The sequence below is a fragment of the Alligator mississippiensis genome, chromosome 6 (genome assembly GCF_030867095.1).
Source record: "Alligator mississippiensis isolate rAllMis1 chromosome 6, rAllMis1, whole genome shotgun sequence".
Lineage (NCBI taxonomy): Eukaryota > Metazoa > Chordata > Crocodylia > Alligatoridae > Alligator > Alligator mississippiensis.
The window spans coordinates 47,642,192-47,668,989 of NC_081829.1; the positions used below are offsets into that span (position 1 = coordinate 47,642,192).

Below are 26,798 nucleotides of genomic sequence, written 5' to 3' on the forward strand. Positions count from 1 at the left end.
AAATTAAGTTTTGTAGCAGAGTTTATGCCTATAGAACAAGGCACTGAGGAAAATCCTGTTTTTATTTCTGATCTCAAGTTTGGGTAAAACAGCAGAGCCATTTAAATCAACTAAAACTAAAAAAGCTAGAATTAAATAAAGTATACAGCCTGTACAATCACACACTCATCCCAGAAAAACTTCTGTGGGTTTTAAATGGTGCAAGGTAAGATTTAATATGCAAGTATCAAATGTGCCACAATTACATCTATATACCAATACAGTTGCTTTCATTCTGAAATACTTCCATGACACAACCTGTTTGCAGCAGTAGAAAAACATGACACTGACACTATGGGTGAAAAAATTTCTAGGTCAAGTAGTTCCTGCATTCCTAGCAATTAGTATGCTACATTTATAAACAGTGATCACGAAGATGTCAAACCTATACTCACTGAAAATATGGAAGCGAACAGAAAAAATAAGAAGCTGAATGGTCTACTGAAACATTTGCCTATATGAGCGATCAAAGTTCAGGTCCTCATTCCTATAATACTGTAAAGGCAGTATGTGCTCTTCTCCATGGAGGGAAGGGGCATTTAAGGTCACTTTCTAGCAAGCTGTTCAGCCAATTAATTGGATTCATAGACACAAAGAAGGGATCAGTGTTTCATTTTTTCATCAGGAAGACAGGTATAAGGCATATGGTAGGGAAAGAAGAAAAGGAATGAGGGAATAAAGGGCATCTTGGATGCAAGTAATTTTATTTGGAGGGAAGGGGGATAAGCAGTAGGGTAATTTTTTTCACTCAGAATTTAACACTACCACTTATTTATCTGATTTTTTTATTTTTCTGTGCACTCCCAGTCCAGACTTCTGCATGCTTAAGACAGTATAAATGCAAAAACGACTGCTCATTAAAGTTAATGGAAAGCCTCTAGTTATCTTCCATGCACGTTAGGCCAAAACAAGAAGTATAAGGAAGAACTATGCTAACCATTGCCATACCACTAGCCTCTTAATCATTTGTGCACATTCATGGCAATAAGGAACATGAAATGATGAAAAGCCAAACCCCAAGCAATATTTTCATTTAGGATTTCTGATGACAATATCCAAAGCAAACAAGGGGAACCCACGTTGTTTGTACTTGTCACAAGAATTCAAAGATAAAAAGAAAGGCTCACAACAGGTGCACCTGGGGTGAAACTTATTACTGTTAAAATTCTGGTAATTAGCAAACAATGCAGATGCCAAATGTAAAGTTTTGAGTTCTCCAGTAAATTGACATAGTCTGCAGTCTTTTCAGTGTTTTTTTATTTTCATCTGTCAGATCGCCTGTAAATTTATCCCTTTGTTCTTAAGATAGAATAGTAAATCAGGAAACATTTGAAGATATTTTGCTGCAGTACAAAAAAATCAAAACTCCTATAAAAATCATCTCCAAATGATACAGCTCTATTCTGAACTATGGCCATGTACAGACATTCCATTTCTACTGGGAGAATTACCACTCATGCAGTAGGAATCCCGAGTGTAAAGATATTCCCACTCTTTCTCCCCAAGTGGAAGTGGCTGTTTTGGGAGAAAAATAACCTACTTCCAATGAGGTAGAAGTCACTTCTGGGCTCCTGGGAGAACAAACACCTGCACATTTTCCTGCAGCTTAACTCCTTCTCACACCAGAGTCACCAGCAGGAGAAGTGGACAGGAAGCTCCATGTTGCTCCCCAGGATTCCAGGTCCCAGGGGGACAAAAACAGTAGGGCAAAGCCCCTACCTGCTTCTCACTGCACGGACTCCAGGCACGGGTCTTTGCCTCATTGCTCCAGTCTCCCCAGGAACAGGATGACTCGAGCAGCATATACTTTCACCAGACTAGATCTCAGGGAGGTGCAAGGAACAGGGGAGAGGGAGTTGTTGCAGACTGAACACCTGTACTTCTCCCTCTCCTGGAATCATTTCTAGCACTGAAAATTTTCCACCACTATATATGGATGTTTGGAAGTGACCTATAGCATGATAGCATGATTCCTTGCCTCTAAGTATCTCAGGCTGTGTAATGCTACCAGTAGGACATTAAACTATATGAACGATAGATCTCATCTAGTTCCAATGCATGTCAGTAAGGTTTTCAGGGTTATATGACTTAGAGCATGCATTTGTTGTTGTTTGTTTTATTGTGATATGGTTTTGTAATTGCAGTATCTCTCTCTCATACCCCTTTATAACCTTTACTTTCTGACTTTGAACAGAATAACTTGGAATACCTTTTAACTGCAAGCAGTTAGTGAATACTATCTCTACCCTAAATGAGGGATTCTAGCCTTATTTTTTTCCTACCAAAAGTTATCGTGGAAAGTTATATCCACTTCTATACTCTGTCTTTTTCAGACTGCGGGCTCTCTAAGACATTTCTCTAAGACTACAATTCTTTTTGTGGTGCATAGCACTTTATTTTGCATGGCACAAGCAGTAAATAAGTAACATTTATAAACATATGTAATCTCTTCTAAACTCTTTGCCTCACTGATGTGCTGTGGCATAATGCTCCTCAGGCAATGTGTTTAAGGGCATTTTGTTTGATCAGCTTTAAATCCAGTAACTTTCAATTTAATTTAGTGCTGTCTTATTTTTATACAAGAAGGTAACTAAGGGCAATGACAGAGCTCCCCACTCCAACTCATGGTGCTTCACAGATCATGCAGATGAGATGCTTCTCCAGATAATATTCAGAAGTGTGACTAGAAACTTTTACGTATTCTTCACCAAGCAAAGAGCTGAATTTATATCCCAAAATTGTTGTGTAGGAATGTTCTTGTTTGAAATGAGATCAGGTCCCCGTTGACACATTCTGCCATTCATTTCAACTCAAGCAAATAATTGTGGTTATCCTTCAGAGTTTCAAAAGGGTAACAGCAATGGCAAAACAAATTTACAAGCAAGCAGCCAATTTAAGAACAACAAAAAGCAAGTGTCTCATCCAGTTTAGCTAGTTTTACCTCAATATGTAGAGAGAGTAAAGTATTCCTTCTGGAATCCCTGTGATATAGGATCCCCTGCCTTTTCCACCCAATTGACTTTCTAGCTTTGAAAATATATGAATGCAAAGATTCCAATATATAGAATCAGATTCCTAAACACTCATGGGACAGACTGTTTCAAATGTAGACATCTGCCTGGTGTCCAGGGTGCAGTTTTCTGCCCCAGGACAAACGCTTGGGGTCATTGTGTGAAGCAAAATCACCCCTGGGTCTGCTTTGAAAGTACTCTCTGCACTATGTGTTTGGATGGCACAGATTGCTCGCTCTCTCATACTAGCCACACTCTATGGGTTCGTGTAGTAAGGGCAGGAAGACAGTCCAGTGCCCCCTTGCCCTCATCAGAGTGATTTGTTCCCCAGAGCAGGGATTGAGCATCTCCTACTTACAGGAACTGCTGCTGCAATCAACCCTTATGCCTTCCCATCTGCACACACTTACAAAAGTTAATGCCAGTCTAACCAGAGTCAAATTGTTTTGTATCTATAGAGTTAAGTAATGGTTTACTTTGACTAGTCAAAATGTTCAAACTCTTGTACAATAAATATTGTCCAAGGCATAGGGACTATAAAGACTCTTATAGCCAGAATACAGCCTCATCATAAAGGACATACTTTAAAAGATATTGTTTGAAACATTATTAGAGTGGGAATATCAACACCTTTCTGACCCCATTCTCTGAAGGTTTAAAATATCTTATTTCTTACTGAAATGTTAGACCAAGTTTGGATTTAAATATGACTCCCCCCCTTACTTCCTGTATGAGACCAGGTTTGGTAAGAACTTAATATTGACATGGGAGGCATGCATGGAAGAGCAGCTGATGAAAGCCGGACTGCCATGCTAGGAATTTACTATAGAGCTAAGAGAAATTTCTATCCCCTGTCATTACACAGAGATGCTTTGAGAAGCTTAACTGAATTCCTGGCACTGTTGTATGAAAGTTCTTTGGAATAATAAAAAGTTGCACTATTTGTTGTACCGAAATATTTATAAAATTATATGGCTATACAGACACATGGATATACACTTCATAATTTGTACTACGAAAAACCCAATATTCACTGTTATGCTGACCAGTCCCATGATCATTGCAGAGGGCCTTCTCATAGCTGAGAAGGAATCTTGCTTCACTGATATCAAATTCAAGCTCCTATTACTTTACAGAGTTCTGCCTCTCTATGCCTACTCTTGCTACATCTTCCTTCCACTATCTCCATTTCATAAAGACCAACCTTGATTGCTCTTTTATCCATCACTGTCACATCTGTCTTCACACTGTCCTTTGCATAGCCAGCTACAGACAAATGCCTTTGCCACACTGGCCCTGAAAGCTCTCTCTTTTATTCCTTCCTGTCACCCATCAAAACTGGATACTTCCATATTGCCTACAAGGTAATAGCCAAGTATAGCTAATGTGTATTTAGCAAAACAACAGATTCATAGATTGTTAGGAGCTGGAAGGGACCTTGTAAATCATCGGTCAGGAAAAGACAACTGTCATATTGAATGTAATTTAGTTTGAATGCTTGTAATAGTTGCCCATTAGCCAGTTTAGAAAAAGGTGAGGTTCATCTTCTTATCTAGGTTCATTGTTTTACCTGGCCTTACAACGAAGGTGCTTAAAGTCTTGGCTCCTCGATCTTATCTCTAGAGGCCTTTAACAAGTTATCCTAAGGACCAGAGAAAAAATGACCCTTAAGCAAACATTTGGAGAGATCAAACCCTTAGAGGCCTTTTGAAAGGGGGTTGTAAAAGAAAGATGACCGCAGTGGTATGGAAAATCTTCCAAAGCAAAATTCAAGATAAGCTAAATAGTCAGCGGACAAATTCTGTTGCAGAAGACAAAATGACCACGTAGAAAAAAACCTGTTGAGTAAGATCCGAGCCCAAATTTAGGAGTAGTGACAGGTTTGGCTAGGAGGGGCCCAAGATGGCAACTCACTCAATAAAAACTGTAACCTACAGTCCCAGTTTGGAGGTAACCTCACTTGCAGAACAACGAGGGAAGAATTGCAAGTGTAGGTCGGATCAGACTGATCACCTGAACCACCCTCTCTGTGGACACGAATCTCTTAGTTCACGCTGAAGCCGCGGAGCACCCAAGTGGGACTGAAGGAAGGGGACTTGTTCCTATCACTGCTGAGGCCACCCATTGAACCGTACTGCTGAGGCCAGCCCATTGAACCGTACTACTGAGGCCAGCCCATTAAATTGTACTACTGAGGAATGAAACCATATTTAGGTGTTTGGCTTCTCAGAATTCTAGGATTGTAAGTATAATATAGTAATAACTTTTCTGGTTCAAATTACATAGTTATTTGTAATTGTAATTGTTTTAAAGAAGTGCATTTAGAGTATTATATATATATTATATATATATATATATATATATGGTTATCGTGTTTTTGATGTTTATGTTATTTCTTAAAATAAAATTGTGTTGTATAAATTAAGTGTGAAATCATTGTGAAATCGTGCAATTAGCTGAAAATGTCCCCAGCCAGTGCATCAAACGAATCAGTAAGTTGTGTGAGATCTTCTCTATTCCATAACCCACTAGAGACAACAACTGGAGTCACGTGACCACAACAAGGTGACTGTCCAGTCTCCTTTTGAAGATTTCCAGGGTAGGTGACTGCACCACCACTGGAAGGACACAGTCTGGACACCTTCTCTTCTGTAGGCTGAAGAGGCCAAAGTCCCTCAGCCTCTCATCATATGGCTTGTCTTGCAAGTCCCTGATCATACAGGTGGCTCTTCTCTGGATCCTCTCAAGTTTTTCCATGTCCTTGTTGAAGTGTGGCACCCAAAACTGGATGCAGTACTCCAGCTGTGGTCTCACCAGTGCAGAGTACAGTGGGAGTATCACTTCCTTTGTTTTGCATGAGATGCAAGGGTTAATGCATGCCAGCATGTTGTTTGCCCTGCTGGCCACAGCATTGCACTGCCGGCTCATTTTCATGTGATGGTCGATCTCTGCCCCTAGGTCCCTTTCGGCCATGGTGCAAGTCAAACTGTCACCAGTGAGCCTGTAGGTATGTTGGGGTTTGTTTGCCCCCCAGATGGAGCACCTTACACTTCTGAGTGTTGAACTTCATCTGGTTCCAGCCGGCCCAATTCTCCAGCCTGTTCAGGTCTGCCTGTATCTGCAACCTATCTTCTGGAATGACCACACTCCCCCATAACTTGGTGTCATCTGCAAACTTGGCCAGTGAGCTTTTCACCTCCACATCCACATCATTGATAAAGATGTTGAAAAGCACTGGTTCAAGCATGGAACCCTGAGGTAGACCACTGGCCACTTCTCGCCAGGATGACACAGATCCATTCTTGAGAACTCTCTGGGTCCTACCATGCAACCAGTTTTCCACCCACTGAGTTGTTGGAGCAGTTAAGCCCACAATCTTCCAATTTTTCCACAAGGATACTGTGGGATACTGGATCAAAAGCCTTTTGGAAGTCTAGGTATATAATGTCGAGTCTAGGTATATAATGTCAAATAGTTCTATACTACACACACACACACAGTTCAATATAGTTCTATACTACATGCACAATACATAGTTACAGATTTTCAAAAGCACAAAGGTGAGGTGTCATTCCTTTCCCATTGTTTTCAGCTAGGTAACCAGCTGCTCTTGAAAAAAGTCTCTAAAATATGTACAAAAAAGCTTTCATGAATTATGAGTCTCTCTCTCTCTCCTCCCCCCCCCCCCCACACATGCCCTCCACACTCATTCTTAGTATGATGCTTATTTTCTTAAATTATAAACACTTTAGGACAGTTCTTACTTCTTCTAGATGTGTCAAACAACATATTATGGGTTTTATTTATATAAAAATAATACCCAAGAACAAGGTGATTAGGCAGAGCAACTAGTGCCTACAGACCATTTTTAGTTATATTTTTCAGTTGAGTAGCATAGGCAGTCATTTAAGTCTACCATTGCCTATTCAGAACTGTGAACTGTATCAAAGAAAACAACAGGACTCCATTTGTCTTCAAAGTTGCTGTTGTACCAGTATCTAATACATCTTCCTATAAAACACTTCCACTACCAGTAGTATCCAAAGTGCTGTAAATTCAAACTCGGCATTATATTGCTTTTACTGATGCTATAATTGATTAGATTTTCAATATGTTTTCTAGATTTACAACAAACACATGCTAAGAAAGTGATTAGGGCTCTGTTCTGCTGATGCCCCTACTCAACTACCATAAGTACAAATAAGCAGTTTAGGGCTCTGAGTCACTCATTCAGCCCACTGTTCCTGCATGTTGACAGTGACAGCACTTCTCCATTTATATGAGCTTGCTTTTGTGTGCTGATGACAGCTACTGAGGCGAGAACTTGGAACTTCAAAAACCTGAGGATTTTTCTTGCCCCTTTTACTTTTGATCCGTTCCTTGATCAGTGTGCCTAATTCAAAACCAACACACTGAGGCAAATGATATTTTGATTCTTTTATTACATTAAGCATTATCGGAGGGTATTTACTATCATTAATCCTTCAGCTAATTTCCAAGACAAGAAATGGTTGAACCAGTCCCACCCCACTTCCCCCTTTAATTAAGACCTATCAAATAGCTGAGATCATGATTTGCTACAGTTTTCAATGCTTTAGTTATTTCAGTAAATTTAATGTTCATGAAAATATGAGACCACTGTAACTCTTGAAAGCCATTCATAGCATGGTTAGAGGCTGTGAAGGTTTCCAAGAAGCATGTTATCACCACATACTAAGATTAGCCTGAGACTATCCTGTTGTCCTAATCCTGGGCCCTTCCTCAACTGATTTTATAAATTACATTTGCCGATGGGATATCCCTGTGATGTGATAAACATCCCCTTAGATACTAATGAGTTCATTTATGGCCTACATTAGGGCTGAGTCTTCACATGTAGCACTGCATCCTGGGCTTGATCTGGTAGCTATTGGTCCTGACTGTTTCAGATTTTGGGATTAGTTTAAGTAGTAAAACAGGAAATATTCTAGACAATAAAACTGTAGCCAACAAATGAACCTTCTATCTCTAGTTACAGCTTCTGGATAAAAACCTGCATCTCAAATTATAATTACAAGGTTTTCTACTCAACACTTCAATTGGTGCCTTGCTGATGAGCATTTGACATCAACTCCTAGTGATAATCATGGCAGCTATGTATAAACAATTTAGGAAGGCTCAAGACAAAAATCTGAAAATCTTAAGGATTAGGTTTTTCACTTTCTGTTAAAGTCTGTAGGTCAGAAACAGCTTTTTCTTTACATACATAAAAATTCTTCCATTTCTCTAATCAATATACATTATTTATTATTAATGAGTTGCCATATATAAATTAGTACAATCTAACAATATGGTGGCTAAAGTGTTTGCAGATTTAGATATGATCCAAAGTAAAAACATATTTCTACTTAAGACAATACTTTGAAACTATTTTTTTGCTGAACAATGTTGCATGCATTCAGAGTGCTCATGTGAAGAGTCAGTCAGCCACATTTACATTGGCAGATAGTCAATAGGAGCACAGGCAGGAAGGGATTGGCTGAATTTTTGGGTACCTGTACATGTGCGGGACGCCTACTCTGATGCAGTCTATTAGAACGTGTTGGAGGATACTCGATTAATTAGCATTCTAATTAGAACACTCCAGCAGCCTCGCTATCACATGTATTCAGCAGCCCTGTATTTCAAAATGGCTGTGAGGACAATTTAACTAAAGTTTGTCAAACAAACTTTAGTTAAAGTGCCCCTACCACCATTTTGAAGTGTGGGATGCTGAATACATGCGATACTGCAGGCATTTTAATTAGAGTGACTCCCACAGAGAGTTGCTCTACTTAAAACACCCCAAACCCAGAGCACATGTGTAGATGCTTTTTGAGTCCAGTCTCCTGCTATTATAGGCACTACCTCATGCAATCTTTTTCATAAACTTGCCAAGCTCCATTTTAAAAGTAGTTAGGACTACTTTTTCCAATTGACAAGATGACCCAGAAGCTGACTTCTGAAGGTTAAGAGTTGCTATACCCCCTCTCTCCCATCTAGGTTAAATGTATTCATAGTCAATTTATACCTACTTGTTCTTGTGCCAGCACTGGATATTTGTTTAAATAGTTCACAGGCCTTCCTAGTGTTTATCTCCCTAACAGATTTCTAGACCACAGTCTTGTCCCCTCTCAACCTCCATTTTGATAAACTAAACAAGAAAAGCTCTTCTAGTTTCCTTTTATATGAGATACTGATACATCCTAGAATTGTGTTCATTTTTTTCTTGGCATCACATAGGTGGTAAATAACCATCTGATACTTACTGTACCCACACCCTTCTCAGTTGTTTTCAGCTGATGAACTCCCAGCTTATCACAGAAGTTCTTGCTATTATTTATTAACAACAACAATAATAATTCACATCTCTGTGGGAATTCACATCACTGTGGGTCAGTGCACCTGGCTGTTAAAAAAATGGCTGGTGATTCAAGATCACTCAGGAATGTGGTAGGTGGGCACTCAGTGATTGAGGTGCCTTTTTTTTGAAAGAGGTAGGGAAAAGGAGAAGACACAGATCTATAAAATCATGGAGGATGTGGACAAAGTGAAGAGGGAACAGTTATTTGTCAAGTATTCTCAGAATACTAGAACTAGGGGCTACCCACTGAAAATAGCAGGAGGCAGGTTTAAAACTAACCAGAGAAATTACTTCTTTACACAATGTATAGGAAACTATAATTTCATTGCTACAGGAGCTGGTAAAGGCAGATAGCACAGTCAGGTTAAAAAAGAGACTAGATAAATTAATAGATTATAGATCTATTGATAGCTACTGAACAGAATGTAAATGTTAGAGATATTTCCTCTGGCACCTCCAAAACAATAAAGATAGATACCAGGGAAGATAATGAATAGGGAGTAGATCATTATAGACCAGTGGTTTTCAACCTTTTTTCATTTGTGGACCCCCTAAAAAAATTGAATGGAGGTGCTGAATTGTAAGTACAGCTATTCACTTATATTTGATTGATCATAGTCATCTTCTGCGGACCCTTAGACATAGCCTGTAGACCCCCAAGGATGTGCAGACCACAGGCTGAAAACCACTACTGTAGAAATATCTGAATCAATGCTCTCCCTCTACAGCATCCACTCATGCTATGCAGGGCTAGATGAACCATTGGTCTGCCCAGTATGACACTTCTTAAGTGCATTGGCTTGCATATTCTGCCATTGGATTTCATCCCATTTGCTTTATACCAGTCCTTCAGGTTATTTAGTTTTTTCTGTATGAGATCTCAATCTGCTCTTGTATCAACAAGACCTACATTTGCATCACCAGGAAGTGGCTTCTACTTTGCCAAGAACATTAATGAAAATACCAGACAAAATCAGCCAGCAAATGGATACTTGAGGAATACCACTAGTAAACTCCTCCAGCCTGATGTTTCCTTTTCACATAATCTACTGGGGTGTCTCCTTTAGTCAGCTCCTTATCCACCTTACAGCTGAGGAGCTGTAAGGATCTGTACTAATCTTCATCTTCTCCCACTTCATCAATAATTTTCTCTGTGGAACTATATAAAATATGTTAAGTCCAGTTCAATGAGTTCTAACATAATGCATTACGTTAGCTCTCATAAAAAAACCTACCAAATTAGTCTGGCATGATTTTTCTGTAGATTTTTTCCCTTTTTCATATACCTTTGTTTGTCTGTAACAATTCATTTCTACAAAATTTGTTGTCTAGCCCTGAATACTAGCGCAGTCACAGTAACAGGTCCGTAGTTATCTGATTCACTTCCCCTACGTCTTTTTTAAACAGAAGTTCTATATTTGCTATCTTCCAATCTTATGGTTCCCTTCACTGATTTGATAGCTTTATTAAAAATCCTTGCTACTGGGCCTGTGATTTCATATGTCAGATCTTTTTGAATTCTGGAATAGATATTATCCACCCCCTGATCTGTGAACACATTGAAGGGTTTTTTTTAATTTCACGTCCACCTCAGTTGTAGTACTGGTCATTTCATACCTACCATCCTATAAAACTCCCTATCTCTGCCTCACTTTTTTCATTGTTTTCTTTTTATATAGAAAACTTTAATTTCATAAAACATGAGTCAGCTTTTACGAGTCATGAAATTATTTTTAAATTTGATTAAAAAATCATGAGATTATTATTAAAACACTAAGATTATTTAACAAAGAAATGGTCCATCTTATTCTTAGAGAGGAGTTGCCCTCATTTTGTCTTAACCACTGGGGAGAAAAGCTGCTACTCTGTCCCTATAAGTGACAGAGTCTCCTATCACTTTTTGCTTCTCTTTAAGTCTTCAGTCCAGTTAGCCTTTGACCTTTGCCTTCACATTAGGGCTCTGCAAAACAGTACCATTTCATTTCGACTTCTGTTTTGCTGTTTCAAAGGGACAGTGTTTCATTTCATCATTTCATTTTGTTTTGAAGGACTGTTCCATTTTGTTTTGTTGAAACTGTTTTGCTGTTTCAACATGTTTTGATATTTTGCCCATAGGCTATCATGGAGAGTCATAAAAATGACTATAACTTTGTCATTTCTTGCCTCATTTGAATCAAAATTGCAGGGATGGTAGCCCTTTGTGAAGGCATGAAGCCTGCTAAGTTTCAAGGAGATAGGTGTAGGAGTTTCTGGGAAACTGCACATTGAGATTCTGAGAGCAAAACTCGTTTGCTTGCCAGCAGCAGCAGCCTGCTGTCATCCTGTGTGCAGATCTGGGAGTCCGCACCCCCAGGAAGGCTGTGGAGCTGTGCCAGACTTCTCTTGGGAGTGCAGGCCCCCAGATCTGCACGTGGAATGACAGGAGGCTGCCACTGCCATCCGGGACTAGTGCTGGGCACAGCTCGCACACAGCACCGAGAAGACTGATGCTGCTGCTGGCGCCAGGCAGCAGCAACAGCCTCCTGTCATCCTGCATGCAGATCTGGGAGCCCGCACCCCCGGGGGGGCTGTGGGACTGAGCTCTGTGGGGCTGGTGGAGCTGTTTGTAGTGCAACCCAGTGGTGGGAGGCAGGGGAGAGCCAGGGCTGCACTCCAAGCAGCTCTGCCAGCCCCACGGAGCTCAGCCTGGTGGCAGGAGGTGGGAGAGAGCCAGGACTGTGCTCTGAGTGGCTCCACCAGCCCCATGGACCTCAGCCTGGAGGTGGGAGGTGGTGGGAAAGCCAGTGGTGGAGCTGCTCCAAGCTCCAGTGGCTCTCTGCTGCCTCCTGCTGCCAGGCTCGGCTCCATGGGGCTGCGGAGCCTCCACCTGCCGGGCTGTGCTTGTGAGGGCTGTGCTCAGAGCCAGGGCTGCACGCCAAGCAGCTCTGCCAACCCCATGGAGTTGAGCCTGGCGGCAGGAGGTGGTGGAGAGCCACTGGCCAGGATTGTGCTCAGAGCCAGGGCTGAGCTCGAGCAGCTCCGCCACTGGCTCTCCGCCACCTACCACCGCCAGGCCCAGCTCCATGGGACTGCAGAGCCTCCAGTTGCCAGGCTGTGCTCACCAGGGCTGTGCTCTGCATCCCCATGGAGCTGAGCCTGGTGGTGGGAGGTGGTGGAGAGCCACTGACCAGGGCTGTGCTTGGAACCAGAGCTGTGCTAAGATTAGCCACGCCACTGGTTCTCCTGCTGCTGGGCTGAGCTCTGTGGGGCTGGCAGAGCCACTTGGAGTGCACCCCTGGCTCTCCTCTGCCTCCCACCACTGGGCTGAGCTGCACAGAGCGCAGCCCTAGCTCTCCCCCACCTCTCGCTACGGGCTGTTTCAAAACTTGAACGTTTCAAAAGTTTTGAAACATTTCAAGTGCCCTCATTTCATTTTGAAGCTGTTTTGAATCCTTTTGTTTCATTTCAGTTTAATTTTTGTTTCATTTCAGTTTCAAGCTCAAAACACGTTGAAACAGCTTCAAAACAAAACACCCATTGAAATTTTGCACAGCCCTATTTCACATCTCTTATCATTCTCACTGGATCCCTCACTTTCTTGTTTTCTTCAAATTAGCCATCCATCTACTACTTAAGTCTCCTGTCTATCACGTGTCCTTTCGTATTTCTGCCTACGTACCCCTGGAATTCCTGCCTCCCTAATCATATTCTCCTGCCTCTGTCCTTGCCTTGGCTACATTCCCTTGATCTTATGTCAGTGGTTCTCAACCTTTTTGGTCAGGGCTCCCTCCACAACTTTTTTTTAATTTGGTGGCACCCCTGGTTGAGAATCACTGCTGTGCTGCCTTTGCTTACTTCAGTGCTTCTCAGCTAGCATGATGCCCCAGATTCCTGCCTGTATTAGGGTTTTCTGATGAAACCTAAAATGTGAAGGATCAAAAGCATAACTGAACAGTTTTGTGCCCTAGGTAAAACTCCCTGTACCCTTGTGGTGATTGGTGGAGGGGAAGAAAGGGGAAAGGATGATGTTCTTACCTTCCTTGAAGTGTCCATTGACCCTGCTGCTCCAGCCAGGTAGTACAAATGGCTGCTCCAGCCCAGCTGACTCCTCTGGCAGAGCAGTGTAAAGGGTTGCTTTGGTGCAGCGTAACTCCTCCCAGAGGAGCAGTGCAAACATCCACTTCACAGCCCAGCCTGACGCCACCAGAGGGTTGGTGTAAAATAGCTGTAGCCAGGGTAGGCACACTTATCACAACCTTTCCCAGTCCAGCCATACATTTCTCCCAGAAGCAGAGGGATGCAGGACAGTCCCACCTGCCCAGCTCACTTCCATTTCCAGGAGCAACATATGGGGTTGGACAAGGAACAGCTGCAGGAAGAGTACAAGCTCCAGCTGCACCTACTGCCCAGTCTGTCTCCACAGGAGGTGCACATGGCACATCACCATAGTTGTGGAGACACCCATATCGTGACACCCCTAGAAGAGGTTCACAGCACACCAGCATGCCATGGCACCCCAGCTGAGACTCAGTGCCTTATGTCTTCCTTTCCTCACCTACATTCCTTAACCCTACAATCCCCCTTTTTCTTCTCACATTCCTCTGCCTCCATCATTTTTCATGCCATAAGGTTTCCTTCAACATTTCTGGGTAATCTAATTTTATTTTTCTATTCCTCCAGACCAGAGGTGGGCAATTATTTTGTGTGGTGCACCACTTAACTAGGTTTGGTGTGCTGTCAAGTGCACACATAAAATTTTTCAGAAGATATCATTTAACAAATGATAGACATAAAACAAGACATATGCTCAAAATTGAACATCTATTATAACACATTTTAATTCTATTTTTTAAAAGAATTTTTTTCCTGATTTATGTATTTTTGAGTAGTGTATATAGAGGCAATTGCATAATAGCTCAAAATAAATTCTTACTCATGTATACTGTATGTGGGAGGGGTGGAGTGTCTGTGGGGAGGTATGTGGGTGTGTGTGATGGGTGGGTTGGGGTGTATGTGCAGGGCTGCCCACACACTAGGTCCTAGGAGTTGGCCAGGGGTGTGGGAAAGGGAGTGAGGGGGACAAGGGGTGCGTGCAGGAGAGCTCACTTGGGCAGTATGCTGCAAGTGCAAGTGCAGTCTGCCTGCCCTCCCCCCATCCATCCCACCACTGCCCCTTGGGTACTCTGCCTGGGGATCACACTCTCTTGCCCAAACCTGCCCCATGCCCACCAAGCAGCACTGCCCCAGACCTAGCCAGAATGCATAGCTTGCCAGTTGGGCTACCCAAGTATGGCTCAGCTCCCTATGCTTCCAGAGGCTCCTCCTCTTCCTGCTCCTGCTGCACCACTCTGGCCAGGTGGGGGAGAAGCTGCAGCTGGGCAAGCCACCTTCCACCCACTCCACCCACCTGGCACAATGAGCAGCCACCTGCTGGCAGCTGAGTGGGTGGAAGGTGGCCAGGAGCTAGAGCTGAAGCAGAAGCACTGCATGTTGGGGAAGAAGCCATCTAGCTGCAGCTTCCTCCTCACTTGGAGTGGTGAGGCAGGAGGAGGAGGAGTCACTGGAGGCAGGGGGAACTGAGCAATACCTGCACCTGTAATGGGAGCAGCCCCGCCAGGATGTTGTGTGCTGGCTGGGGTTGGCAGACACAGGCCAGAGAAGGCAGAGCTCGGCCTCATGCAGAGTGCCATGGGGGCAGCTGCAGACTAGATGCAAACATCTGGCAGGCACCCATGCATGGGCCTGATCAAATCAGTTAGTGGGTCAAATCCAGTCTGCAGGCTGTATTTTGCCCATCCCTTCTCCAGACTCTTATGTCCCCTCTTATATATTGACTCAATCTCACATGAAGCAAGAAGGAACTGATTTATTTACTGAAGGTATCTAGGCTCAACAAACACTAGAAACAATTAGGATAAGTACAGAGAGTCAAAAAGCCCGAGGCTCAATTGATTCAATCTTTTCAGATTAGTCTAAACTGTGTTGATTGAACAGATAAGCAAGTGAACAGACATTCAGTTTTGATTCTGGAAATGCAGCCACATGCCAGAAGCCAGGGGGTGCAATGGCATCCGTACCTGCTCAGCTGGAGCAGACAGCTTGGGCAAAGGCTAGCCTGCCCATCCTGTGAGGGGGAGTTTGCAGGTGAGTAGCAAGGTATCCTGGGATGCTGGGGGAGTGTAAATTACCTTACAACTTGAGGGCATCTGGGACAGAAGTTCAATAACTGATTTAACCTAAATCAGTTAAATCTGATACTATATCCATCCAGATTTGCCTTAAACTGGTTTTAGCCATTTTGAAAGAGGTTTATCTACACTGAACTTCTGTTGTGTTACAGACTTAAACCAATTTCTGATCACTTATACTAGTTTATGTGTAATTTCTGTCCCTAGCCTTAGAAGCCTTAGAGTTGACAGTCATTTTCAATAGAGGTAGATTCAGTGACATCTGCAAAAGATATAGGAAAAAGGTAGATGTTTTAGCTAATGGCAGTGTGGCTTTGTCCCATTATAACCATGAAGGTAGAAGTCATTATTTGTAAAAGGTTCACATTTTCCAGAAGATATGTGCAACTTAAAAAAGACACCAAACCAAATCCATACTCCTAAATATAAAGACTTATAATATGATCACAAAGAACTTTGGCATCCCAGAATTTCCATCTTTGGTAAGAATGGCATATTTCTGTATATTTTAAGGGAATATTTAAAAAAGATTAACGCATCCACTAAACAGACCAGTGATATTTCACCCTTACCCTTGCAGTGAAGTCCACAGCAGCTCCTCGATTTAACAGCAATGTCGCTACATTGATATTTCCATAGTGAGCAGCTATGTGCAGCGGTGTGAAGCCACTCTGGGGGGGAAAAACATAAATAAATTTAATTTTTTATGTCTCCTTGTCTCTGCAATATTTATATTACAGCTCTGAAAAAAAACTAGTAAGCAGAATATTCTCCAAGTCAATATTCCATTCTGTGCTAGTTTTTACTCAATGACATTTATTTATCAGCTCTCTAAATAAAATGATATTGCTATGCCCAAGGGAAAGAAATTAACATAATTATTTTAAAAGAATAGGACTAGGATAAAACTTTTAGTTATTCCAGCAGAAGGCATTTAAGTATAAAAATGAACCTTTTTAATACAAGAAAGCAATTTCTAAATAGAAATATCTACTTGTTATCTTTATTATTTCAGCCTTGCAAATTAAACCACTTGGAGATTCTTCACAGAAATTTAGATACAAGTTACTTGATGATCCTTGCTAACTAGATTTCATAAATTCAAAGAACATGCAAATTAAAACAACATCAAAGACCATTTTAAATTATTCATGTGGCTTTTTTTTCAAGGGTTAGTACCATAAAGATCAATCTCCCACTGTGGACAATCACACTGGGTTATGTTCAGACACCACAAGTTGTCATCCTAATTAGAAGATGCCTAGCTGATAACATCACTTCAGCAACTTATTTTCATATTGAAGTAATTTTACTTTCTTTTAAAAATGCTAAAACATGCAGCAATTCCATCAGTCCTGCAAAGTATGAAATCTTATTGGAATTAGATGCATTTCTAAATTGTTAGCAAGCCTTTTAGCCATGCTAGCTGTCACTGCCTTGCTTTGAGAGTGTTGCAGATTTAGTACCACTCTAAGTTTATTTTATTTGCTGACACCGTCAGAGGTAAGTGTCATGCAGAAGCCCAAAGAATCAGTCCTGGATGCACAATATGACAGGGTTGTCTGCAGCTTTTGACACAGCTGATAAACATCTACAACATTAGAACGCCTGAAACCTTCATTTTCTGCAGTATAATTCTTTTATGATGGTAACTAGTTCCAAAGACTGCTCACCCTTACTTTTAAATCCTAGTTTCAGCTGCAGAAAGCCCTGGTAACTAAACTAAAATCTTCTCTAGCACATGCTACTTCATTTAACCTAAAGCAGATATCTATCCTATACAAGGCAATGCAAAGAGAAGGAGGAAGAAATGATGCAAGAGCACTAAGTTATGGAAGAGTGATGATGCATATATATATTTATATATACCTCTGTTGTTCTATTCACCATCATCTAGGTTAACACATTTGGAAGCAAAGAGGGAAAAAATGAATGGTTAGTTCACCACTAGTGGCATGGGTGCAAAAAGCTTTGTGATAGCTATATGGTATGAAAGCTATGATGAAAGCAAAATAGGCACAGAAAGAAAGCTAAGACTGAATGGAAGCTGAATGATTGTATAATTGAAATGTTAATTGTTACATGTTTCTCAGAGTTCTTAAGGTAATAGGATCACATACAACTTTAATCGCATGGTTTGTTAATGATATGATCTCTATAGCACGCTACAGATGCCAGTCTTCATTTCAAATATACCTGATCATTTACTAATATCTTTAATAATAATAATACCTAGTTTTATGTTATTTTAGGGGCATTAACCCCAATTTTAAACAAAGGGAATAAATACAAATTAAACTGTATTTTTAATTATGTCAAACAGGAGAAGTGAAGTAATTCCTTGCAGCAACCACTTTTTTTTTAAAGGAAATCTTCATGTGGCAGTGTGCACGTTATTAGTATATAGCTTTGGTTACAACTAACCTTTGATTCCACATCAGCATTATGATCATTCTGCAGCAGCAGAGCAGCAGCCTTTGTGTCATCCTTGCGGGCAGCAATGTGAAGAGCAGGAAGACGAACTTTTCCCTTTGTATCATTTTCAAGCAACAGTGAAACCACCTGGTCATGGCCTTGTTGCAAAGCTACTGCCAAAGGGGTGAACCCATCCTGTAAACATACAAGAATGACACTTGGTAGATATTCAAAGACTTCTGGAATGAAAAGGAAATAGGTGGTATTTATAGCTGGAATATTAAAAGTTGTGTCCAATTCAGATTCAGTGTGTGAGGTTGGGTAAATTAAAGACCCTTATACTCAAACTGAGTATAACTGTTTCAATATCATAAACCTGAGGTTATGTGTTGGTGAACCAGGGAATAACTATTTAATTTCCTCTGGTGTTTAGGACTGATTTTGTTCAGACATAGAAGCATAAGAACAAATAATTGCATTAGGCTTAAAAAACAAGGAAAATTACTAAAATATTCAACTTGTAAGTATACTCAAGAAAGAAAAATTGAAATGATACTGAATTATAAATGCTGTAACTATGTCCCTGTAGCAAATATTTTCTCTTCCAAAGAACCTACATTTTTCTGAATGTTATGCTCATCTCTATCCAATGCATTACTTTAAAAAATGAAGCTATTTAAGTCTACTAAACATTGCCAGGAATTTGGGTATTCACTATATAAATTACTTTATTCTTGCTTCAAAGTTTATCTCCCCATTCATGAACATTAAACAATTAAGTGATAGTTAATCTTCTATTAGCTGAAGACGAGCTCCTGAAATAGTGGCAAAATACGGAAATGGAGTAAAATGAAGAAATGGGGAGCTGAAAAAAAAAGAAATAAGGCACTTGCCTAATAGTCTTTATATTGGAACCCTCTAAACACAGAAAGATGAAAGTAATAGATGCTGGCCAATGTTCTAGATATAGTAAAATCCCTGTTATCTGGCATGAGTGGGGAATGGGGGGTACTGGGTATCTAAAAATGCCGGTTACCTAAGGCCAGCAGTTTTTGGCCAGACACAGAGTGGGCGCGGTGGGGAGAGGAGGGGAGAGGGGTTGCAGCGGCTGCACACGAAGCAAGGGGCGGGTGGTGGCACTTCAGTGCAGGATGGTGGGTGGTGGTGGTGGCGGCAGCCACATATGAACTTTCCCCCCCACCCATGCCCGTATTCGGTCGGCTGGAAATTCTGGTTAATAGAATGCTCTGGTTACTCAAATGCCGGATAACAGGGATTTTACTGTATATTACAAACAAACTCTTTCTCAAGTGGAGACTATGATCTTTATACCAACACTCCCCAAACTGTTGGAGTTCATAGTGTCTCCTCCTCAGGAAAACTTTTCAAAAACAAAACAAAATCTTAAATAAAAAGCCAGGGTTTTGGGGTGATAACTTCTATGGGACTAACTCTTTAGTTGGGAGAGATGTTAGACAAGATTTTGGGCACAATGGGCCCTTCAGATCAACCTTCTTCAGCAAGCTGAGGAAAAGCTCCTGAGAAAAGGCCCAAAAGCTCATCTAACAACTCTCTAAACTATGCAGCTTGTCCGAAAATAGATATCACAAAAACAAACAAGAACAAAAAACAAACCGCCCTCCCCCTACTTCTCACATATTTGTTGGATCATTAACAATACTCCAACCCTACAAAAAAGCCTTACACTCCCAACAAGATTTAGCAAACAGATTTAAGTTCTGTCCATTTATCTACCAACTGATGGGCCTAGCTATTTAGACTCTGTATTAAGTCCATCACAAGGATATTCAGACCCCAACAGTCTGGCTCACACTATGCTTTTTCTTATGTATGGCAAATATTACCATGTGGAACAGGAGCTATAAACACCAGTGTGAGACCTTCCAAAATTTTCTGTTAGATCAAGCCTTAGATGAATTCTAATGCACCCAACTGCTTTTCTAAGCCAGCACTGCAGCAAGAGGTTTATCTGAGGAGACCCTCATCAAATTAATTGCTAAGCAAGTCACATTCAGTTGAATAATGATATTGTTTAGCTGATAACAATGCAATCTGTAATGCTAATTATGGATTCCATAGGGAGCAATCCAGATACAGAAAAGCAAACTCTATCTTTGTATGAATATATTTCATCACAAGCATTTGTGTTGTACATATTCCTTTTTTTCCCTATAAACACAGTGCCCAGAAGGATATCTACATGTGGTTACAGGTACCATGAATGAGGACAAAAATGCATTTCAACAGTTTAAGGAGGTTGTATAACTATGCCAGCAGAAAGGTTTCTTCCATTGACACACACTATGTCTCCACTAGGGGGCTCTATTGATGTAGCTATAGCAGCAGGGACTCTCTACTGCTGAAAAGCCTTCACAATGACACATGACAAAATTAAGAAAAATCTAGCTTTTTTTTTTTTTAAGTTGGCCTTGTGAGCACACAGCTGAGTCACCTGTAAAAAGTGGTTGTCCTAGCAACAGAAACCATTCTGATCGGTTGCTTAGAGTTCCTTTTATTTTTAGTGACTTTTAAATGCTAATCGGGGGGAGGAATTGTTGGGGGGTGAGAAAAAAATGGCTGCTAGGCAAGTAGTTTCTCTTTTCAGGGTAGGGGGAAGTGGAAGGGAATGGAGAAATTTGAACTCTTTACTCATGCATCAAAACAACCATTGCATCTTCTCATAGCCTCCATTTCTGATGATCAAAATGCAGTGGTCTATCCATACCATATATAAAGCGATTACTGAAACAAAGATAATTAAACTGTGATTGAGAATATTAACATTGATATGAATGCATTTCCACCATGTGTGATTTGAAGACACAACCCACAAGCAGCCCTTGCAAGTAAGTATCAGTATGTCAACAGTTCTATAACTAGTATTTGTGCTTTAAAACCAACACCAACACCCTGAAGAAAAATATTGACTCAAAAATTTTCTAAGATCAAGACAAAAACTGTCCAAGGGTTTTATTATTAATGATTATATCATTACAGGGCACTAATTTACTAGCAAAGAATTTAGCAGAGTGACAAAGGACAACAGGCATATATTAAAGCTATTAAAAAATAAATACCCCCCCTCACAACAATTATGGCCATATTAATCTCTTATATAATTATATTATATATAAACTCTATTAAACTTCAAAGGAGCTATCCAGGGTGAAATCAGATCATGTTGTTTAATCAAACAGATGTGGGGAAATTTTTAAACTCTCTTCCCACACAAAGGTCAAAGAAATCAAACAGATACATGAGAATAAGAAAGGAATATGTATGTATAACTTTAAATACATATTTTTTTTCAGAAAGCTATACAGTCACAAGTAACATATTTTATACTCATAATCTATTTTTTGTGTCTAATAATGACATTTTTTGTAAAAAGTGTATTAATAATTAAACAGTGGTAAAGGTATTGAAAACTATTTTTTCAATGTATTTGTAGAACTTACCATTTCTTATTTGGTGTCTGGGGGGGCTTCAGTAATCTTTAAATAGAGTAGTAGTTAACTGAAATAGGCCCTGGATTATAAACTAATTACCACCAAGTTCTGAAACACAATTTCAGTCCATCAGCAATTAATAATTTTGGGTTAAGTGCTCACTTCAGAAAAAACACAGTGAAACATTTCACAGGCAAAAGTATACATATTAGTACACTGTTGCAAAAAGCTAACTTGGCAAAGAAAGTAATGATTATTTTTAACGTTACTGTAAATATATATAGACAGAGGAAATTTTTAAAATAAAAATGATTGCTTCCTAAAGAAAATTGATTTAAATAGGAGTAGCCAAATACAATGTAGCATTTTAGAGAGAACACATGCTTGGCACTTTCTTAGTTCTGCATTTGAGGTACTGTATTTACTCAAATACAAGATTGCCCCCAAATAATTAGATTCTATATGTGGAAAATGTATAAATTTGTTATAATTTTCCAGGCACAGAATCTAATTATTGGAAGTTTGCCTTAATGTGTCCCCTACCTTTTGCTACAGCAGGGAAAATAGATCTGGGGGGTCAGGTAAGCCCCCTCACCCCCCTAACTTCTTCCCCTTGTTATCCCTTTCCCCCTTGCTTACTGTCAGACCCTGATCTCCCTGAGCACGTGGCAGTGAGAAGCAAATTTGAAAACACTGACTTTGCATTATAGGTACCCACAGACTTAGTTAATCCAGAATGATGCATTTCACCTTTTTTGAAACTGCTACAAGTTTTAGCACAGGTACTCTATTAAACACACTTCTAAACAACACTTTTGTACCTACTTATGTAGTATTAGAAACTTTTTTTAAAATTTACAAAACGTCATAACAAACCCATAATACACATAAAACTCAAAACATCATCAATCTCAACGTACACTAACATATCATAAACTAATAAATTATCTATTTGGAATTCATGCCCATCATAACACAAGTTAAACAAACAACCCCCGACTTGGGTTTACATAATATAACTTCCAGTTTCAGTTCTTACTTAACCCATAACCCAGTACATCCTGACATTCCCATCTGTCATAAACTGCTATACTCAATTTACCACTTTTACCAGCACTCAACAACCTCTAGTTTCCTTAATAATCTTTTCTTAACACACCATTCAATGTCCCCACTACCACCTCCCCCCTGAAATCCCCCCTCCTCTTATATCCTTCCTTCAATCAATACTCGCTGGGATGTAGCATTACAAACTATGCATGATATTAGTACAAAGCCAAAAGGCTCAGGATTTACCATAGAATTCACTAGGCTGGGTCCCAGTGGAGACAACAGCATTTCAAGCCATGGTGACTCCACAGCTCAGTATGCATATGTACTCCAGATATCCCCCACAAAAGATCCATGTGCTAATTAGCAGGGCTGTGAGAAGATTCAGTCCCTGATTCAATTCAGCAGAGATTTGGCCTGATTCGGTGGCCGAATCTCCAAATCCAAATCGAATCAAGAGACCCTTTAATCTTTCCAAATAGAGTTGGAACCCTTTGAATCAATTGGGAGATATTTGTAAGATTTGATGATTCAGATATAGACACAGATTTAAATGTTTTTTCTACATACCTCAAGGTACCAGGTGGCTCATGAATGCTGTGATGCTGGGGCAAATGGAGCGCCTCCAGAGCACTTAGCAGCAAACCTGGAAGTGGACCAGAAGTGCTTCCAATCCAGTTACGGGTCCACTGGGGAGCATGCTGGGGGGGACCCCCCATGCCTTCCTGGCTCGACGATGGGTGCCTCCTGGATCTGGGAGTGCACTCGGGGTCCCCCCATGGCTGATTGCTGAGCCAGAGAGGTGGGGGGGGGGCCAGTGTGCTCAGCAGCAGAGCCAGAAGTGGACCGGAATTACTTCCAGTCCACTTCTGGGTTCACTGCCGAGCATGTGGGCCCCCCACCCGTACTCCTGTGGGATGCTCCATCCACCCCACCATTGCAGCATTCATGAGCTGTGCCTGGTACCTTGAGGTATGTAGAAAAAACATTTAAAACTGTGTCTATGGCCGAATCAGTGATTCTCCGAATCATCATCTAATCTTCAGAACTGGATTCAACCAAATTGAATAGGGGACAGCGATCCAAATCAACAAATCAAATCACTGTCCCCAATTCGGGCCAAATCTGAATCAAATATGGCCTGTTTTGCACACCCCTACTAATTAGCCCCCAGTCATGTCTAGAACCAGGAGTTTTTGTCATGAGTCCTGGGATGCTCTGGAAATTTCTATGTAGATTTTCATCTTAGTTGGTCTAATAAAAGGTATCATCTCTGAACCAAGAGTTCCAGAGTTTTGCATTTCTTTTTGTCTCAGAAGAACATGACTACCAAGTACATCCCTATAAATTTTGGAGTATCCCAGGACTCACAGAGCAACCTGGCCTGACTCTACTTCATGTTGGGTGGAGCCAAACGAATCATATAAGACAGGCTAAGAGAGGGGCTGACAGAGGGATTCTGGGTGAACTGTTTGAGGCCCCATTTGTTGACGTTTGTCAGACATTTAAGGCTAGTGCAGAAACAGGACTCATTGGAAACAGGAAAGAAAGGTGCAGCTCAGCTGTAGGAGTGAAAAGGAAGTAAAAAAGTATGCAATGTAGTGGCTTATAATGACTTGCAAAAGAGTCAGTGCTGAGAAGGCTGAGTGCAACAGGCACTACCATATAGCTTATTCAAATGGGCTGCACTAACATATCTTTGTGGTAAGTTCATATCAGCATATGTCCAGTATGGACCATGTGTTTTAGAGTCATGCTCAGTGTTGCTGTATTTAATCAACTTCATAGTTGGTTTCCATTACTGAGCACATGCTGCTTTTGGCAGCAGTTTAATGACAGACAATGTATTTAATGAGGTTTCCTTGTATGCAATTATAAGATGAGGGGGCAAAAAACCTTGTCATATATTTCAGTAAATATGGCATTTGAAAAATATGCAGATTGAAATAAGCAGATTTTAATGCAGTATATTTAAAAATGTTAATGTCTCTGTGCTGTTGCTTTCACTACCACTCTGAATATTTTGCACTTACACTTCCCCTTTCCTTTCAGGAATTCATTGCTGAGCTAGCATTGCCAGCTGCATCTTAAAGATAGGGAAAATGAGGCACATAGGAGGTAGGAACTTGTAAGTGAAATGGAGAACTGTGGTGTCCTACGTTAGTTCTGTTCAGATAATCAAACAGCCTACCAGTTATAACCTCTAGTTTATAACCTCTAGATGCATCTAGTTCTAAACCTCTGTGTATTAAAAACCAGAACTATAGTGTTTAGTGTGACCAGAACTAAGTTATAGTGTGATTTTCTTATTTAATACAGTATGTCTTTTTTAAAATTAAGAACTACTAATTTTATTAATGATTAAAACTGTTGGAATGTCATTTGCTCCAAATTGCTTCACTGGTTTGTAATTTTCCATGTAGAGGATTGATTTTGTAAAGGCTGCTGAGCATAACCTCTCCAGAAATTTTACTATGTGCAGGAGAGGAACCTGAAACAAAGGAACACAGGAAGCAAAACCTGAACTTTTACCTCTGTAGCAAGACTCTGACTTGCACCATTGTCAAGAAGAAACTTAACAACTTCAAGGTGATTTTCTTGGGCGGCCATATACAATGGAGTGAATCCATTCTGAAAGAGGAAAATATATGTATAAATAATTTCTGTAATCTTTTAAAAGCAATACTTTTTATTGCACATTAGCAACAGTTCTTCATTCTGTCCCCAACCACCTATTACTTTTTGTCTCATTGAACAGCTGAAATGGTATGGAATGTGCCTGTGCTTGGCTAGCTGCCTTTTCATGGGCATTGGGGGATCTCAGGATTAATTACGAGTGCTTTACAACCAGGGTTTCTTCAGCTTGTCTCAACAAATAAAAATATTTCTCAGATTATATTTGACTGAATCACTTTAGTCAATATGCCGGTTGCAAGTGATTAGAGTTTAAACTAATTCATGAATAATTTTCAGGTGAGTCAGTTTCTGGTCTCTTATAATCAACATTTTGTCATTGGTCCAACAATAAAGACCACGATCTCTCAAATAAAACATGCAAATTGGATTTATATTGTACAAATAAACAGAGCATTAGCAATAAGGTCAGCAATACTTCCTTCCTTCCTGTAATCTAGTATTATGTATATATATTCTTTCAATCTGGCACCAATGTCCTTCCTAATGACCTCTGATAGATTTTGTATGTTCCATATCCTTTCATGTTATGCAGATTAATAAGTGGAATGATTGAGCTTGCTATGGATTACTGGGACTGTTTTATTTCTAATAGAGAATGGTCTAGAAATGCTTTGCATTTTAGTGGTAAAAGTGCTGATTAAAACAAACTGCAGCAGTTTGGTCTGAGCCTAGGAATGGAAATTAATCAGAAGATGCAACACAAAAGATACTAGAAAATAGTGGAAGGAAGACACTAGTGACATTGAATTAAAAATCAAGAAGTACATAAATGAAAGTTTTTAGACTATTAACTTATATCCACAGAATTAGGCTTTGGCTGTTCATATAATTGTTGAACCTCAAGAAAAGTGTGAAAAATACTCGTCTTTAAGCAATTCTGGCGACCAAAACTCTCTATCGCCATCTGACTATCATCAAGTTTTAAGATGATCACTAAACATAAACAATAATAGCAGTGAAAAGGATTATAAGGGAAAATTTGACCAAACCTAAGCAAACCTGATATTAACTTTTAGCTCAGTTGGTTAGAGCATGGTGCCCATAACACCAAGGTCAACACCAAGGTGTTGGTTTAGTCTGTGTTTAGGATGGGATTGTCTCCAATCGCCTTCCTTTTCCTCTCTTCAGCTCTCATTCTCCCTGAGATCTTCCTTGAAACTTGTAGTTCCATCCCAACCTAAAAACTCATTTACTGAATGTGATGATAGCAAAAGCAAAGACTCATTTCTGCCACCAGTAGTTCTGTGCGGTTTCACATTTGTGCTGCACCTTATGTTTGAGTTTAAATGCAGTGTTTAGTGTTGTCTGGAGAATTTCTAAAAGGGGAAGGCACAGAGCAGATATGAGATGTGAAGAAACTGAAACTGAACCCAAACTGAAAACGTATTTTAACATTTCTGGAGAGAATGATTCCCTGCCCCCAACATCAAAGCCTTACTGGGAGATGGGGAAGACGGGAAATCCCAAAGATTTGCATGGAAAATCCCAAAGATTGACATGGAAAATCCCAAAGACCTCAGTGGACTCACAGAGCAGAACAGAGCTAAAACCTTAAGAGGTGGTCACT

The 26,798-nt window shown here is 40.4% G+C and overlaps 1 protein-coding gene across 8 annotated transcripts in view; it reads right to left on the minus strand.

Annotated features, from left to right (window-relative positions):
• The window catches only part of ANK3 (ankyrin 3), a 731,099-nt gene that overhangs the window by 210,568 nt on the left and 493,733 nt on the right, over positions 1-26,798 (minus strand). For all 8 annotated transcript variants that reach the window (XM_059729850.1, XM_059729852.1, XM_059729851.1 and 5 more), the window contains 3 exons: positions 25,067-25,165; positions 18,024-18,209; positions 16,172-16,270 (listed from right to left, as the gene is read on the minus strand). In XM_059729850.1, the coding sequence (XP_059585833.1) occupies positions 16,172-16,270; positions 18,024-18,209; positions 25,067-25,165 (384 nt within the window). The remainder of the gene's footprint in view (positions 1-16,171; positions 16,271-18,023; positions 18,210-25,066; positions 25,166-26,798) is intronic.